The 17,625-nt window shown below is 39.2% G+C and overlaps 1 protein-coding gene across 3 annotated transcripts; it reads left to right on the forward strand.

Moving 5' to 3' along the window:
• The first annotated feature begins 4,416 nt into the window (after window positions 1-4,416).
• On the forward strand, window positions 4,417-15,241 carry lhx6b (LIM homeobox 6b). 3 transcript variants are annotated; one of them, XM_075468957.1, is made up of 9 exons: window positions 4,417-4,547; window positions 5,271-5,401; window positions 5,940-6,071; window positions 6,291-6,412; window positions 8,012-8,232; window positions 9,149-9,249; window positions 9,328-9,423; window positions 11,524-11,695; window positions 14,543-15,241. In XM_075468957.1, exons 2-9 carry the CDS (start codon window positions 5,399-5,401, stop codon window positions 14,623-14,625), a joined length of 930 nt encoding a protein of 309 aa, XP_075325072.1. In that variant the 5' UTR covers window positions 4,417-4,547; window positions 5,271-5,398; the 3' UTR covers window positions 14,626-15,241. The 3 variants fall into 3 exon arrangements, with proteins under 3 accessions (XP_075325072.1, XP_075325071.1, XP_075325073.1); XM_075468956.1 differs by having other exon boundaries at window positions 4,417-5,401; XM_075468958.1 differs by having other exon boundaries at window positions 4,417-5,401; window positions 11,536-11,695.
• Window positions 15,242-17,625: the final 2,384 nt, after the last annotated feature.

The raw sequence follows: 17,625 nt of genomic DNA on the forward strand, positions 1-17,625 counted from the left end.
ACACAAGACTTATTTAAGTTGAGCATTAATTTACCAGCTTTACCAACCTGATTTCATCCACTCCTGGATGATATAAGCAAAATAGTGTACATTTAGCAAATTTATTTACATTATTGATCTTAAGACTATTGATATTAAAAAAGAAACCACAACCTAAAAGAATAGAAAAACATGAATCGAAGCTGCTTAAAGATGTCTGCAGTAGCAACTCAGAGTAATTCTAAGTTAATTTTCCAGCAAGTAATTATTACAGAGTAATTATATGTTTTCAGACTTTAACCCATAACCTAAGTGAGCGAAGGCCAATATGTTACACAAGCATTGTTATTCAGTAATGAAAAAAGGACCCCGCCTTAGAGCCGGGTGGTTCCCAACGTTCTGGGCTGTGAATAAGAAATTGCCCTCATGTGAACCTGCATCTCCACGTCCTACATTGTTAACATACCAGCCATCAGACTGTCCACTGGGGCCCATTGGATGATGATGTCTAATAGTTTTAGCATGTGCTACAGTTTGTTTTTATTGTGGCAGGGCTGGCTGCTTATTGTTCGTGTGGTAGCGGCGATGTGACATCTACCGAGCTGCACAGGAAGCAACAGGTGACCCAGCCGAAGATATTAGCATTGTTGAGATAGCTGCTGCGCATTTCTTGTTCTTCAAGGAGGAAATTGTGTAAGGGGGAGGTTCAGGAAAATAGAAATGAGGAGCTACAGATGTTCACTGTTGCATAATGCACATTTCTCTGGATAACATTTAAAATATAGGTTAACTTTCAATACTAAACACCAGCTGGCGAGGTATTTTCAATTTTAAACACTCCTAGTTGCTGAAAATATATTTGCTGCTTGTAATTTTGAGAATGAAAATGCCCCCTAAAACATCACTGTCTTTGAAAAGGCCTTGTGGGCATTAATGTAATAGAACTCAACCCACTCTGTACCAGTCAGAAAATGGTCAAAACCAGTCAAAACATACTCCATAATGATGCCTGCACACCATCACTAAGGAGCAGCGATAATGGATGTGAAATAACTGTGTTCCCCTCCATAAGTCCTCCTGCATCATGACCGGGCAGCCTCCATCTCCTCCTGGTGATTACAGATAATGCACAGAGCTGTTGAAGTGCATTACACTGAATACAAAGAGAGTGAGACAATGTAACTCAGCTGTTAAAGATGCTTTTTAGGAGATCAATAACAATTAAAGTGTCATTGATTTCATGGAAACCTTTACTTTAAGTCATTTGACTTTTTCTCTGGAGGCGCTAGCAGTAAACGTTCCAGCAGCCTGTATCTAAGAGATCTAAAACAATTACTGAAAAAGTTTATAACCTCTACAATCAGATTTCACTTTGCTGTATGGGCGCACCACTTAACTTTAGGTTATATACATTTACTTTTTCATCCTGCCCAGAGTCTAACATTTATCAAAAATATTTTTAACATGGTAATAAAGATTTCTCTGTAAAAACAAATCAAGCCTTTTCTTATCATCCAACTGGAGAAGTTCTTTAATGGTGAATAAATGCAACTTTACATCTATCCACAACTAAGATTTCTGCACACAAAACATATAAAGAGCCCTTAAATACAATATGATCTTAAGACAACTAACCAACAGTTTACACATGATTATACATCATTGATAGAAAGGTAATGCTAAATTATCTTGTTCATTGTTTAATTACATATTTTGGTAAAAGTATTTAATCGTTTCTGCGTCATCATTTAATTTATTAGTTATTTTGCTTTAAATAAGCATTATTTACGTGCCACTTTGGACTTTGTGTAACTCTGATGGTCTTTTCGCTATTTTCAGAATTCTTACAACCAAAAAAATTGTTTAAATTGAATGAAGGATGTGAACACTTTCTCCATCACTCAACACATCAACAAAGACATGTCCCTTAAAACCTCTTAAATATTCCCATTGGGATGAGATTAATACGGAATATTCATTGAATTATTGTTGTATATGTAAAACCTGTAAATGACGGAACATGCCTTTTTTTATATTTCTCTGTCTTTTTCCTTCAGAGTGGTTCAATCATTTGCTTCACTCAGTGAGTTTGACCTGAATAACTAGAAAATTGGCCGTTAACTTGATGCGTCGAACAGCATGTGACTGTGATCTAAAGAGTCTCACCAGAATCCAGCTCGCGAGTTAAATTGACCTTCAGCAGAACTTCAGTCTTGTCGCTAATCTGCTGCTAACAAGGCAAATTAGTTCAATCTTTGTGTCTCAGTGAAACTGCATTAAGGCATGATTGACTGGAGTTTTGGAAGTTATTTCTGATGATAGAAGTGGAGAAAGAGCTCTGAAGTACCAAACATCCCTCATCTGAGTTGAGATGAGAGTCTTCGCCCTTCATGTAAGGATGAAAAAGTAATATATTAGCACTTAAATGTAACTTGTATTGCTGTGTTTTAAAGTGCAAAAGCTTTTAGTTTACACACACACACATCAAGTGTAACTCGAAACAAAAGCTCTGCCATCATTTCTGCTTTTAGGAAGTTATTTATCTATTCGTAGTAATTCTCTTTTTTCTATCTGGCTTCAATTTTAAATTTCTATTTGTAATTTTTTTTTTTTTACTTTACCAATTCATGCTGTATGTATATGTTCACATTTTGCTGAGGACTGAAAGAGCATCATTCCATCTATTTATGTTTTGTGATGCGTGAGGAAAAGTGTGAAGTATTCTTAAGTATTCTGTAAGTTTGTGAAGTTTGGGGACCAAACCTTTGATCTATTAAAAGAAAGTCCAACTGTCATTGTAGAAAGACATGAAGTGGAAGACCCCAAAGATAATCTGTCCTGCTTTTGTGCACCTGGAATACGTTCTGTCATGTAAAATGGGGCAGAATATTAAATCATTTCCAGTACTTCTTGCTCAGTGATCACAGTCGGGCAGGTTGGTGAAATGAACTTTTCACAATTGATAACATCTCCTGTTTTCCATTCAAGCAGCATTCAGATGACACTCGAGTGGATTTGTTCAACTTATCAGGGGTTTGTTCAAGTAAACCAATTTGAAGTCATTGCTCACTTGTTATAAATATGAATGAACCTCAGGTTTCCAGCCGAGTAGTGCTTTCTCTGAAGCTCTGTCAAAAGTACATCTAATGAAAGTCACCTAATCAGCATCAAATCATGAATAAACTGAAGGTTTTTAAGAGAAGCAGTTCACCGAACTTTAAAGACTTAAGAGGGACTAAAAGGGAGCACACCAACAGAAGGCCGATACATCAAGTGTTGTTCACAGGTAACTTCATCCAAGAAAAGTCAAGACAGCAATCAGCTGCATGCCAGCAATTCACAATGGAGAAAAAAAAAGGTTGGGGGGGGTATCAGATTTAATGGTGGATTCCACTTAGAGCTCAGCGGTTGTAACAAAAGGCTGTATACAGAGACAAACAGGAGAGACGATGATGCTGCAGTGAATCAAACCCGCAGTGAAACATGGTGCGGGCAAGTCAGAGTTGGACACCTGCACCCTGACTGAGGAGGAGCAGACACAGGCTGCACCTGCAGCTTCTACGGAGAAGGATTGATGCTGGAGCAGGATAAGGTGCCCAAAAATACGCCTCAGATTATATCTGAAGACCAAAGTGGACCGTCTTGGACTTTTACTAAACATTCACCTGTCCTCAACCCCATCTAACAAGTGCTGTTTCACATGAGGACTGAGAAAGTCCCCGCAACTTTCTGACAGTTTCTGCTGTCTTTAAAGCAAATATTAGGCAAAAACCTATATTCTGGAGTTTGTGAACATTTCTCAGAGTCAACTTCATGCTCAAATTCAACAACTGATAGTAGAATTGTAGAAAAAGAAAAAAAATTGTAGAAAATGGAAAAAGCATTGACGGTTTTCATTGTAATTCCATTGCATGATATGATTCCAAAATACCCCTCCTCCTCATTATTTAGGTCTATATAACATGTGCAGGTCGTAGTTTCTCATAATCTTGTCGAAAAGGCCTCACGAGTTCAGGCACCATGTTGCTAAAAAAAAATCTCTGTGAACTTTCCTGCATAAATACTGCCATCACAGAGGTGGAAATGAGTTTTGCCAAGAGCGCTGATACAGCCCCATACCATCACAGAGCCTGTTTTTTTTTTTTTTTTTTTTTTTGCTGATAACAGCCTGGATGGTCGATCCTTTTCATCATTGGTCCACAGCACATTGTGTTCATTTCTAGTTGTTGGAGTTTGTTGGACTTTGTGATGGATATTACTCTGCAATCAGCACTGACAAGCAAGTGATTTCAACAACGGTGAGTGCTTAATGAGCTGTTTGCAGCGAATTCAGGCCTTAAATCAAAATTCTCCTCCAAGAGAGGAGGGTGAGACCGGGTCTGCTGGTCCAGCGTGCAGCATCACATCCTGTCTGACTGAACTGGGTGTAAACTCCAAGTCGAGGCGAGGAGAGAGCAGTAGTGTTTGGGAGGGACGCCGAAGCCACCAGTGTGTTCTCGGAGCTCACGAAGTTGGATAATGGTTGCTTGAAAACAGTAAAAGAGAGGGAAAGCCTGCAAAGAACAATGGTCCGTGGAATTATCTGGATACTTTCCCTGCGATGTTCCGGATAAACTTTTACTGGACGATGTTTTCGCTGCTTTTGGGAGGTTTTCTGTGCATGAAGTGTATGGCTTTTATATCCCCCCACAGGCCATCTTGTCTTATTTCACTGCCTCCAATATTTATACCGTAGCTGGCAATTAACATAATCTTGCATTCCTGTTAATTTCGAAAAGTGAAGGACAACACGGAGTCCGGATTGCCCCCCAAACGCAGATTTTTGGCAGTTCATGAATGCAGCTGTAATCACCCAGGGGAGCCTCAAGTACTTAAATGGGTCCATCACGAGAAAGAGACAATCAAGCTTCTTTATGTCTCAAGATCAGCTGCAGTTTCTGCACATTGTCTGTTATGAATAGACCGATCTCCAATTGAGCCTCTTCACTTTCGAGATTTTTCGATTTTCGATTATACAGCTATTGAAATTAGGACGCGCCGCTTCTTTCTCTCTTAGCTTGGTGGTTCGGTTGCCTTTTTTGATTGACAGATGAAATTGACACTCGGGTTGCCTCTTATCAAGCGCGACATTTCATTCCACCGCTAATTGCAGATATAGTGCCATCCTTTCTTTTCACCGCGTTTGATTGCAATACAGCCTCCCATTGCGCACAAGAGGAATGATCGATCATATGAATAGTTTTTCCTTTTTTCCCTTTTTCTAATTGCATCAAAATTTCTTTTGTCGCCAGGGTTTAAATGCAGGAGAAATTGTAATTCGCTGTTTTGGACCGGATATAGTGTGGGTTGGGGCAGAGATGCGTAATGCGCAGAGCAAGCTCCGTTTCCTCTCCAAATAGGCAGCGTTTGAGACCCGAAAATGGTGAGTCACAAAACATCTGGACGAGTTTGGTTTGCAGGCTTTTTTTTTTCAATTATTCATTAGTCTTTCTGTTGCTTTTATATATATATATATTAAAACTTTAGGCGTGGGGAGATAACGTTATTTAGCTTAAGCGCACGTTTGATCAACATCAGGGTAGACTGCAGCACCGGGATGCAAGCGTTCATGATCAGAAATGCAGCAAAGACACCAAAACTTCCTGTTTTCGTTTGCACTGGTCAAGAAATTAGATAAATGTTCATGTTATGACATTTAAACTTGCATTTCTTTCTCTCTTTTTTTTTTAGCATATTCTATTATCTCTGCATGTACTGGATTTATGTACTGTTTAGTTTTTGGGTGCCTTAATCGCTGTAGGCTAAATCCATTTATTTTCTGGGGTGGGTGGGATGTCAGCGCTTCTTATAGGGACGTAATATTCCGAGGTCTATTTTTTTCATTTTTATTTTAGTAGCTATGAAATGAAAAAGGCCACTAAAGTGAATTAAATTGGGTAAACGATGTGTCTTTGACGCAGTCTAAGTCGGAGGTGAAGAAGGAGTCCGGTGAGTCCAGCCCGTCGGAGGCCGCCTGTCTCTGCTCTCCTCCGGCGGCCAAGAACCAGTGCGCCAACTGCGGCATGGAGATCCAAGACCGGTACCTGCTGAAGGTCAGACATTACCTATAAAAACCCACTATCAAGCTGACCTCGAGGAAATTTTGCAAACTTTTCTAGCTGTACGCATGTTACCCCCTCTTTTCCCCTTGATCTGTTTTAAGAGGATCTTTCTATAAATAACGCCTCCAGGAGTTGATGTAGACGTTCTGATTCTCTTGTAAGTATTGCGATAGGAGGGTTTGTGCGTGACTGCGTGATTTAATCTCGCAGGTCAACAACCTGAACTGGCACTTGGGCTGTTTGGAGTGTTCGGTCTGCAGAGCGTCGCTGCGCCAACACAGCAGCTGCTACGTTAAAAACAAAGAAATCTACTGTAAACTGGACTATTTCAGGTAAGAGCGACACGGTTCTGCACCGGCTGTGCGTCCATACTTTAGTTTAGAGCACCAGTGTTTCTTTCAAAAAAATGTTTTTAAAAAAGAAAGAAACGACTTTACCCGACTGTTTTGTTAACTTTAAAATAAATATGCCCCTACCCACCACCCCCAAAAGAAGGGAAATATTTTTTTATTATTATTATTGAACAGAAACAGTTTCCCGAAGGCACAAATTGTGATTAAAATGACATTATTTAGATTTTGATTATTTTTTAAAATATATTTATTTTAATTCCCCATATTATTTCAAAATGAACACGAGCTGTTGATCCTTTGTTTTTTTGTTTTTTAAAGCAAAGTTTTACCAATTCGATGTCGTTTCGGCTGCAAAATAAAATGCAAATTGTCTTCACTCAAACTCAGTTGTTATCCTTGTTTTGATCCAGTTTCATGTCGATCGACAGCAGCTATAAAACGCTTTTTTTTTAAAGAAAAAAAATGCAAGTTAGGAGAAAACACGGACAGAAAATATTGTGCTTTAAATATCACTTACAGATGTTTTTTTTGGAAAAAAATGCAGCATTCAAATTTTCTTTTTGTTTGTTTTGTATTCATTAAAAAATCTGTAAGATAGCTTCAAATAAAAAAAGAAATAAAGAAATACTTAAGTCAAGAGCTTTAATTTACACATAAGTAGAAAACAGTGAGTTTATTTATAAGAGAAACAACGACTTAATGACTTAAATACTTTTCTGTGCAGGTAATAAATCACTGCACATGAGTTGGTTCATTTTTATGAATGTTTTTAAAGCGGATCGATCTTTGCTCCGCTTTTGGTCTCAACTCGACTTGGCTTGAGATGTAATAAACCAGAATAAAGCCTCCGTCTAAAAGCATGTCTTTAAATGACTGGTTTTCACTCATTTATTTGCTCACATTCATTGTATTTGATGGACACACGTGATGACCACTACTACCTTTCAGATGGTTTCGATCATTTGATTGATCGTGAATTTGTCAGACAATTAGCGCCACTAACTGAAAACAGCGGGTAGTATTTGGTGGGCATTTCTCATAAATGGACCCCTCGTCCTTTTTGCGTTTCTCTTGTGCTCACCGTGTCCTTGATCAAGTTACCTTAAACTAACTGACACACCCACAGGAAGGATATTTTGTCGGTGGAAGAGATACATGTCTGGATTCTCACCGGGAACATTTCTGCCCCCAAATAGCAAATATGTTGAAGCCCTATAAAAAAGCTTCTGTTTGTTCCTGCTGGGTTTTACCCTCAGAACTGCCTGGGATTGAACTTTTATTGATTGGCAAGATGTAATTAACCCAATCAGAGACGCTGGATGAAACGCTGATAAAGCAATAACGAACAGTGGGTCGTGTTTCTGCTCCTGTTTGGCTCAAGAATAGAAAAAATGTCTCACTCAGGAGATTTAATGTAAAACTCTGCAGAAAACTGGTTTGGTTCCCTCTGCTCGTATTCAAAGTTGCTCTCTGTGTTATGGGACCTAAATTCAACGAAAAAGTCAGGCAAACAAACTCAGGGTGGGGTTTTGGTCGTTGCAGCCAGGCCTCACCTGCTCGTGTCCTCCTCCATCACAGTAGGTTCGGCACTAAGTGCGCCCAGTGCGGTCGGCAGGTGTACGCCAGCGACTGGGTGCGGCGGGCTCGAGGCAGCGTGTACCACCTGGCCTGCTTCGCCTGCTTCTCCTGCAAAAGGCAGCTGTCGACCGGGGAGGAGTTTGGCCTGGTGGAGGGCAGGGTGCTCTGCCGCAGCCACTACGACATCATGCTGGACAACCTCCGCAGAGCTGCCGAGAACGGTAACACACACACACACACACACACACACACACACACACACACACTGAGGATGAATCTCCTGATTGTGAACTACCAGTTTTTCTCTCTGAGGATATTTTTTCTAAGTTAAACTGGCAGTTTTCATTTGCAATTTAAATGTCAGCAAATTAAACTGATTAAACAAAACTTAAGATGATGATTCTTTAGGTTGCATGGATTCAGGCACATTTTCTAGACTAAACAAGTAGTCATATTAACTAAATAAATACAAACCAACAAAAGAAGAAGAAAAATGGGAGCACAAGAGCTCGACATACACTCGTTGGCTCTCTACAACATGGAGGAGCCTCTTCTGCTTCACTGGTGCAAATTTCTAACAGATTTATTCTGCACGAGCTCTTTGTTGCTGTGACTCATGCTCTTATTGGCAAAGTATTCTAACACTCTTTTTTTTTATTATGGATGTATCATTACCCATGCATGGTGTTTGTAACTTTTGAACTATGATGAAGATGAGGGTTTGAGAGACACTTAAGAGGAGGAGGGGGGTATCTGCATCGCCATCTGAGGAGTCAAATCAACTGGGAAAAAGAGGACGGTTTTTGAAGGAGCACTAAAAGAAATAATAATAGTGTGAAGATAAGCAGAAATAAAATAGTCCACCCGGCTAATCTTGTTTTCCTGTATTTTTCTCACTCTGCTGTGCTTTTAAACAGGGCAAATGTTTTCCAATAGGGTCATAATGCTTTAACTTTGTGGTTGTTGGCAACAGGACATCTTAGTTATGTTCCACTGGTGTTTGGACACATCTCCAGTTTCACAACACAGACTTTGTGGAGCTTGGTGTTTTTTGCTTTGATATTTCCACTGTTTTGTGTACCTTCCCAAGCTGATGATGAATTTCAATTTGTGGATCACCGTTTTGTTTATCGTCAGGGACGGGACTGTCTCTGGAGGGAGCGCTGCCCACCGATCAGGACTGCCAACCAAAACCAGCCAAAAGGGCGCGGACATCATTCACCGCTGAGCAGCTGCAGGTAGGCGCAGATTTTCCGTGTGTGTGTGTTTTGGTGCAGTGTGTTGTTTCATACACGCGTGGTTCCTTCTCTTCGCAGGTGATGCAGAATCAGTTTGCTCAGGACAACAATCCTGACGCTCAGACGCTGCAGAAACTGGCAGAAATGACGGGACTGAGCAGACGAGTCATACAGGTGGGCAAAGACAGATCAAGAATTGACATTATAGTACAAGTTAACACTGACTTATTTTCATAAAAAGGGTGTTGTGAGGTAAGTGACATGATAAAAAAAGAAGAAAAATCATATATCAGCCTGACAAACGTCTGCTTTTTTCTTTCTTTCTTTCTTTCTTTCTTTCTTTCTTTCTTTCTTTCTTTCTTTCTTTCTTTCTTTCTTTCTTTCTTTCTTTCTAATCTTTTATTTATGGTTTTCCTTCTCAGATTCCAGAATCTGGTTGAGCAGATTACAGTTTGTAGACACATTGATAGTTTAATACAGAAACAGTAGGATTTTATCTGGTTAGATTGTATCCATTGATTTTTTTTTTTTTATATCAGTAATGATTCGATTATCTTTTCTTTTTTTTTTTAACAATTTTGAACTGTTTATCAATACTATTAGTTCCTGATATTCTTGGTTGTAAAATGTGTTCTTTCCTCTGAGATGGACATTCTGGCTTTGTAAAACCTCCGCAAAAAAAACAATGAAATTGTTGCAATCAGTGGCTTTTTTCAGATCAAGTAAAGGAAAAAGTTATGACTAGTCTTACTATGTAAGACTAGTCTCTCTATGTTTGCAGTCAAAAGAGAGTGCTTGAAAAGCTTAATTAACTGGAAACATGGCCCCAACCAGAGGGTTGTCAGTGGAAACAATCAGCTGCGTCCAAAATTTGGAACAAGTACAAACAAAATGGGATGGTTGTAAAAAGGGGGTCGACCCAGGAAGCCATCAAATAGTAAAGACATAAAAATAAAAGCAATGTTTCCAAAAAATAGAAACTGCTCAACAAAAGAAATGCAAAAACAAATGGGCAGAAACAGACAGTGTTTGTGACTGAACTGTAAGAAACCGACTGAGGGAAATGGGATTTAAATCCACAAAAAGCCAAACATAAACCCTCACTGACACCTAAAGAGAAGAAGACAAGGTTACAGTGGGCTAAAGAGGAGCTGCCATGGACTGTGGGTGATTGGATGGAAGTTATTTTCAGTGATGAATCAACAATCTGCTTTGGACAAGGAGAAAATGCTGGAGCTTTTGTTTGGTGAAGGTCCAACAAGACAAAAAAAGACGACTGCCTGAAGAAAACAAGCAGATGTTCACAATCATTGATGATATGGGGTCGATGTACAGGTGAAATGCTGGACATTTTACTCATTCCATCACTCCAAAGGAGGTTTGGTGATGCTAAAATCATTTTTCAGGATGATGATACATCTTGCCACAGATCACAGCAGGTTTAAACTTTTCTCCAGGACAGATACATGAACTCAGTGACAATGCTAGAAAACAGTCTTCGGATTTCAGTTCAATTTCAGATTTCTTTTGGAACCCGAAAAAAAATGGACAATGACAAGGAGCTGATCATAGCTGATCTGTAAAATCGCTGCACATGGAAGTTGGCTCCTGACTGATGAAGAAAATTTATGAAGTCCTCAAAGAATTCAAGCTGTTTTAAGTACTAATTATTTTTTCTGGTTCATGATTCCATAATTCTTTCCTGTAACTTATCTAAAAAAGAAACATGAATTACAACAATTCTAAATCTTTTTTATGTGTGCTTTACAAAACCAGAATGTTCAACTTCTAAATAAATCCTTTGGTATGAGATCTGTGTTGCTGTTTCAACAAAACAAAACTGCTCAATCCTTCGAGGGAAGTTAATCTATTTCTTAGATTTATTCTTTGTTCTCCTTTTTGTTTTACGAGGGGTTGTGTGTATTAAAAAGGAGCAACATTTAAAGGAAGTTAAAACTGTTGTTGATTTTCATGACACATGCACTCGTCAGATGTTGGAAACTAGTAATTAAGACTCTAATGAATGACAGACCCATTAAGCTCTTACAGGAAAAGATTTAGCCGTTGGATGCCAGTTTTATTCACTAACATAACTAAATTGTTGGATTAAGTCCTCAAACACCACCTAGACTTAGATGCACAAACTAATAAATAAATAGGGTCTGTTGAGAGAAACCACAACCAAATTGGACTCTGATCTGCGCAGTGTTGAGATGGGGTTGGGTGTACCCAACCTGCTCGCTGCATGTTCACACTATCTGTAACATTCCCCAGGTTTGGTTTCAGAACTGTCGTGCCCGACACAAAAAGCAGCCGCCTCAGAGCAGCTTCTCTCAGAACGCGGCGCTGTCAAGGATGCCGCCGTCACTGCCAGAAGACATCCACTATTCTCCGTTCAGCAGTCCAGACCGACCACACCTCCTGGCCCTGCACGGATACCTAGATGGTGAGTGTCGAGTTCTTACCATGTGGATCTTCTGCTTTTTAAAATGGATGTTTTGAAATGAGAAGCAGGCGACACATTCAGCTTTAAATTCAGCCTGATCTTCAGCTTCTTTAATCATGCATGTTCAGTTCAGTTTTATAATCATCTCTTTCTGTACAATACAACACTTGAAAACTTGAGGCAATTGTGGAGGTAGTTTATGCTTTACCCTGCTTTGTGCCTATATTGCACTACAGCACATCACTGAAAAAAAAAAAAACATCCTTGCACTCTATCGACAGCTGTAATTAGTTTACAGATGATTCCAGTTAACATTTTACGATACAAACAGGTTATGAAATATGATGCTTTGTTATAGGTTAAAGACCAAAATTGAATAAGAAGAGTGTAACAATGAAATGCTTGTTGTGGCCCAATGCTGTTCTGGTAAGAAGCCATACTGTTGTAATAGATGCAGTATGCGGTTTGGCATTGTCTTGCTGAAATACACAAAGCCTTCCCTGAAAAAAAAAGCGCTGGCTGGATGTGAGCATATGTTGCTCTAAAACATGTTGATACCTTTCAGCATTGATGGCAACTTTCCAGATATGCAAGTTGTTAATTCCATAGACACCCATACCATCAGAGATGAAGGCTTTTGAACTGAGTGCTTATAACAAGCTGAATGGTTCCTCTACTCTTAAATGATGAGAATGCGCCATCCATGATTTCCAACAAGAATACTAAACTTCAGTTTATCTGACAACAGATCAGAGCTTTGGCCCAGAGAAGATGGCATCGTTTCTGGTTAGTGCTCACACAATCCAGAAACGACACCAGTAGAGCTTTAGCCTGCCTGGCCACGGTAAACTATGTTCACAGACAATGATTTCTGGAAGTGTTCCTGCACCCGTGCAGTGATTTCCATGACAGAATCACATCTGTATTTAGTGCTGTGCTGCCTGAGTGTCCAAAGATCACAGGCATTCATTACTGATTTTGGCCATGGACTTTGTGCGCAGGGATTACATTTATATTGTTATACTGTAGATGATGGAATATTCAAAGTTTATTAAACTTTACATATAGAAACATGCTAAAATTGCTCTACAATTTGTAGCCACTGTTATTTTGCAGATGGTTGAACATCTTTAAAGAGAATCCACCGCTCTAAGGTGCTCTCTTTACACCCAATAATTTTATTGACCTTTTGCTAATGAACCTAATTAGTATTCATATGTTCTTCCAGCTGTTTGTTTTTAGTGGCATTTGCTTTTTCAGCCTTTTGTTGCCCCTGTCTCAACATTTATTGAGACTTGTTGCTGTCATCAAATTCAAGCTGAGCTCATATTTTTCATGAAAAAGTCAAATATCTTACGGAAAAATCATGTGCACACTTAAGTGCAAATTGGAAATTTTTAGGGGCAATGCAAAATACTGATCCCTTCTCTGATGATTTATAACATATATCTATTTGTCATGTGAATATGTAATGAATAACAATGAATAAATGTTAATATATATGCTAGCATGCTCTAAATTCAAACTTGTTAACTCCTCCTAAAAGATGAAACACAAAAGAGTTCATCCTACTTAACCTAATTGCTTTTTATCCAGCAGGAAATTTTCTTCATTCAACCAGAATTTTGGGTGGAAAAAAAATACATAGTTTTTATGTTTTTCTGGCACAGGATAAGAATTGTAAAGTATGATTTAGTAGGATTTCAAGAAATACTAGAAGTGCTGGATAAACAACCAATTTCCTAATTTGAACTTTCTGTCCAATTCCATGCCTAGTGCAACAAAGGCTATTAATGCGCTATTTATTAATGTACAACTTATGGAACACAAGCACTTAGGCTACATCTGCCTTAGAAATGTATGTTGCAATGAATTCCTAAATCTGAATTTGCGAACTTAACAATATAAATGATTTAAGAACCTTACATGGGATGTTTGTTTGAGTTAAAAACTAATTCCCCTGCTCTCTTTTCATCTTTGCACTGATATGTTGAAAATCTTTTCATGTTTTTGGTCACAAAGACCTGACTAATCCGACCCATAAATTACAAAATGGCTCACAGCTGGGTGAGGGATACATCCAAGAAGCACTTCCAGGTATCATATCGGCACAAAGCATCGGAAAATATACACAGCCAAAAAATACACACGATGTTATATCAAAACACCTCGAAGGGAAATAAACAAAGAACAAGTCTGTAATTAACTATGAAAAGAGGACAGTTTTGAGGGAGAAAAAAAGGTTTAACAATCATAGTCCGTGTGAGTATTCCTGTCCCTGCGTGCCTGAAGTGGAGCTTGAGAAACAAATCTAAATCTGCAAGGGAGCAGTGGAAAAAAAGAGGCTTTGGGGAGAATCTCTCAACGGGTTGAGTACCATCCCGCCTCGCACAATCAGCTAGTGTGTGGGACTGACGGCACAGTAAAAGAGATGTTTTGTTCAGTTTACAGGAATTTATCGATTCCACAGAATAAACCCGCTGAAAACAAACCATCAAACTTCAGTTTTGTTATCCCGAACTTCTCTTTTTTCCTCTGAAATAAGAAACTTCGTGTTTTCTTTCACTGGGATTACCTTTAAGCAGCAGTAGGTATCAGCAAGTGTTTTACTGTTATCTGATTCAGACAGAAATGATTCTATAGATCACAGTTTTTTGTTATAAAGAGGTACCATTTTTTAATATTTCAATCGAGGGTCCAAGAACGTAAGTGTGACCGATTAAAGGAAGTTTTAAAACTTCACTGGAGTTTCACGTGCCTTCTGTCTCTGCTGTTGAGGAACTCTTTATATGTCATCAGTAGCACTATCTTCTATCTTAACATTGCTTCATGTTGTTTCTTTTGCAGCTCATCCCTTCTCCGTCCTCTCTGCTCCGAGCCATCTGACCCATCCATCCATCTCTCTACCACAGCTTCCCATCAGCCGCTGACCTGCTGTGTCTGCCTCTCCATCGCCATCTCTTTGATGATATTGTGAGGAAAAAAAAAAGAATAATTTGGGAAGTCCTGTCAGCAGTCTCCCGTGTTTTGGAGTTTCGTCCTCAGGCTGCAGCAAAATCTCTGTTTTCAATCGGTGCGATTCTTCGATGTGAGACTGCTGGGCTGTGATTATGCCTTCAAGCTAACGCAGGAGTTCTTTCTATTTTTCTTTTTTTGTGATGCAGAGAAGAGGACCTCTTTTGTTTTTCATTTTAATGGGACATAAAACATTGCAATCAGGTCAGGAGTTTTGTCTTTTTGCTCTTCCTTTCAGTCTCTGCAACACAAGCTATCAAAAAAGCAGAAAAGAGGAGTGTCCGAGCAGTGTTACAGTAAAACCTCAGCATTACTCTTTATTTTTGTGTCGGTGGTGAGCACATTTGCGGCTTTACTGTTGTTTGTTGTTGTATTGTCAGAAAATGGAAACTCTTATTTATTCAGAGCAAATCTTTACTTTTAAAACGCACTTTCAAATGTGTCTTGACATGGAATTATTCAGTGATTGTACATTGTAAATACTGCTATGGTTTAATAAAACGTATAAGATCTGTTATCGGGCTGATTTAAAGAGCAAGAAGGAGAGCGTTTTTATGTATGTGTGTGAAAAATGTGAGTCGGGAGACTCTTTTGCAGCTGCAGCGAATAAATCTAAAGGTCTCCTATCAGAGGCCAACTGCCTGCAGTAACCTGTTATTGAGAGCAACATCCTGCCACCAACCTGCACATCATCTCCAATTTTTATGCCGTACTTCACAGGAAGTATGATCACTCCTACTGTGAAAACGATTAGACATTTTCACTCAAAGTGCGGCCATTGATCAGGCAGTTTGTTGGCTTTTATGAGCTCTTTTAACACAGATTATCTACATTGATTGACAGCACTCAAGCTGCTGTGATGGGACGAATGAATGGGATACGCTGAGTTAAAGGATATCGTTAAATCTAGATTTCCCAAACTGGATCAATATAGCTTCTTTTATTTTTTTTTAAACACCTATATGTTCACACTGTTCTCGAAGTGGGTCAAAACTGAGCAAGAATTTTTGTGACGAAATACTGCGTGTGCTGAATTCACAGTTAAAAATAACTTTGGAGCATGTCGTGGTGACTTAATCAGCATTTTATCTGGTTAATTGTTGATTAATCTAGTATATTTGTGAAATATAGAGTAATAACTCAAGAAAGATTTGCAAGTCAGGAATATCCATCCCTTTCCCTGCTCAAACAAACCTATTCATACGCTTTATAGACCGAGCCAGGCTATTTGTAACTTAAAGAACTGAGACGGGCATCAATTTCCTCATCCAACCTTTGATTAAAAAAAAAAAGCTTACACCTACTCAAACAAAGAACTAGTTTTAGAATGATTTAATAGGTAAAGTCAATGATATTTTAGATGTTTGAGTTTGTATTTTATGTTTTGATCACTTTTGTTTCGGAATCAAACCTTTAATTTTCTTGAAAATGCGGATACAAGAGAGGCTCACAGTTTCTGGGAACAAAGGTGAATCTCTTGTTTTTTTGGTGGAGCAGGGAAGTCAGCACTTAATTCACATAGAAAGCAGACAATAAAAAACGCACAAAGATTCCTTCATACTGCTCAGATATTTAAGTAAAGATGCAAAGACATTGTCTGGACCAGATGTGTATAAGTCTCGGGATAATCTTGTTTTTAGGCGGGAGCAATGTATGTGAATGTCGGTGAGTCACTGTACCAAGAGGACGACTCTTGTTCTTGCCTAAACTTTATATTTGAATGAAACTGTCTTGTAATCAATCGCTTTCAATCAATGTAGGAAAAAGAAGCTGCTCCTTGTGAAATCTAAGAACAAAAGCCATCTTCCTGCTGAGTAGAGATGATTATCAGGCTGGCACAGTTTGGGCCACCTGCCAGCACTACACTGTACAAACGCACATTTTGTTCCTCTCAGATATGAGCACTTAAGGCAGCATTTAGGCAAGCGTCTCCCTCCATGCACAAGCATCCCTGAGCATTTAAGCCGCCCAGTTTTGTCATTCTGTCATGCGTCTGCCTCGGTGATTGGCAGACTCAAGTGGTTGCAGATGAAAGCGGGCCCCCCATGCTAATGAATAGGCCCCTGATTGCAGAGCTGCTTGCTCGCAGAATTACAGCGTCGGCCGCTTAATGAGCAGATATACTGCAGTGCCCCTCGTCTCCACGTATTCACATTTCTCTCCTTCATACTGATGAGCTCTCTTCTGCACAACAGTCAACAAAACCTCTTTGGAAGATTGCAATATGAGCCATCTTCACCCCCCCACCCCCACCCTTTCCTCCCCTTGCCCAAGTTTTTTTCTGCCATGTGCCAGCAGGGTGAGGTTTTTTTTCTTCTTTTTTTCACCCTGATTCACTTGAGAATATTATTTGACTGATCTGACGATGCTATGCAAAGTACCTAAATAGCATGATAATATCTCAGTTTAAACACTTATAACTGACACTGTGTGGAAGATGTGTGATGGAATAAAAATCTGTAGAAGAGCAAGTAAGGATAGAAAGGCGGCTCGTGTAAAGTTTGGGTTGGATTAGATATTTGATGACAAATTCTCCCTTCACTTCTCCCTGACCCCGGTGGAAAATGTCACGAGATCAAGGAAACATGTGAAATGGAGGTAACGTGGGTCTGGGTTGACGTGAAACTACAACCAAAGATGGACTATAAAAACTATGAACTTCCAAGGTGCGTTCCACTTGTTACACTTTATGAAATACAAAGCAGGATTTAGCTTACTCTGAAAAGAAGCTTTGACCAGCTTCTATCGTGGCTGTATTTTTCACTCAGCTTTTCTCGGCTAAAAACACTCTCACAACAACATATGAATGAGCTACGTATAGAATATTCTTTCTTTTCGCTCTTTTCTATTAGAGTGCATGTCACTTGAAAATGCAGGTTTTGTTGTCTCTGCAAATAGAAAAAGCCACAAGATCA

This window comes from Odontesthes bonariensis, chromosome 6 (genome assembly GCF_027942865.1).
Source record: "Odontesthes bonariensis isolate fOdoBon6 chromosome 6, fOdoBon6.hap1, whole genome shotgun sequence".
NCBI classification, from domain to species: Eukaryota; Metazoa; Chordata; class Actinopteri; order Atheriniformes; family Atherinopsidae; genus Odontesthes; species Odontesthes bonariensis.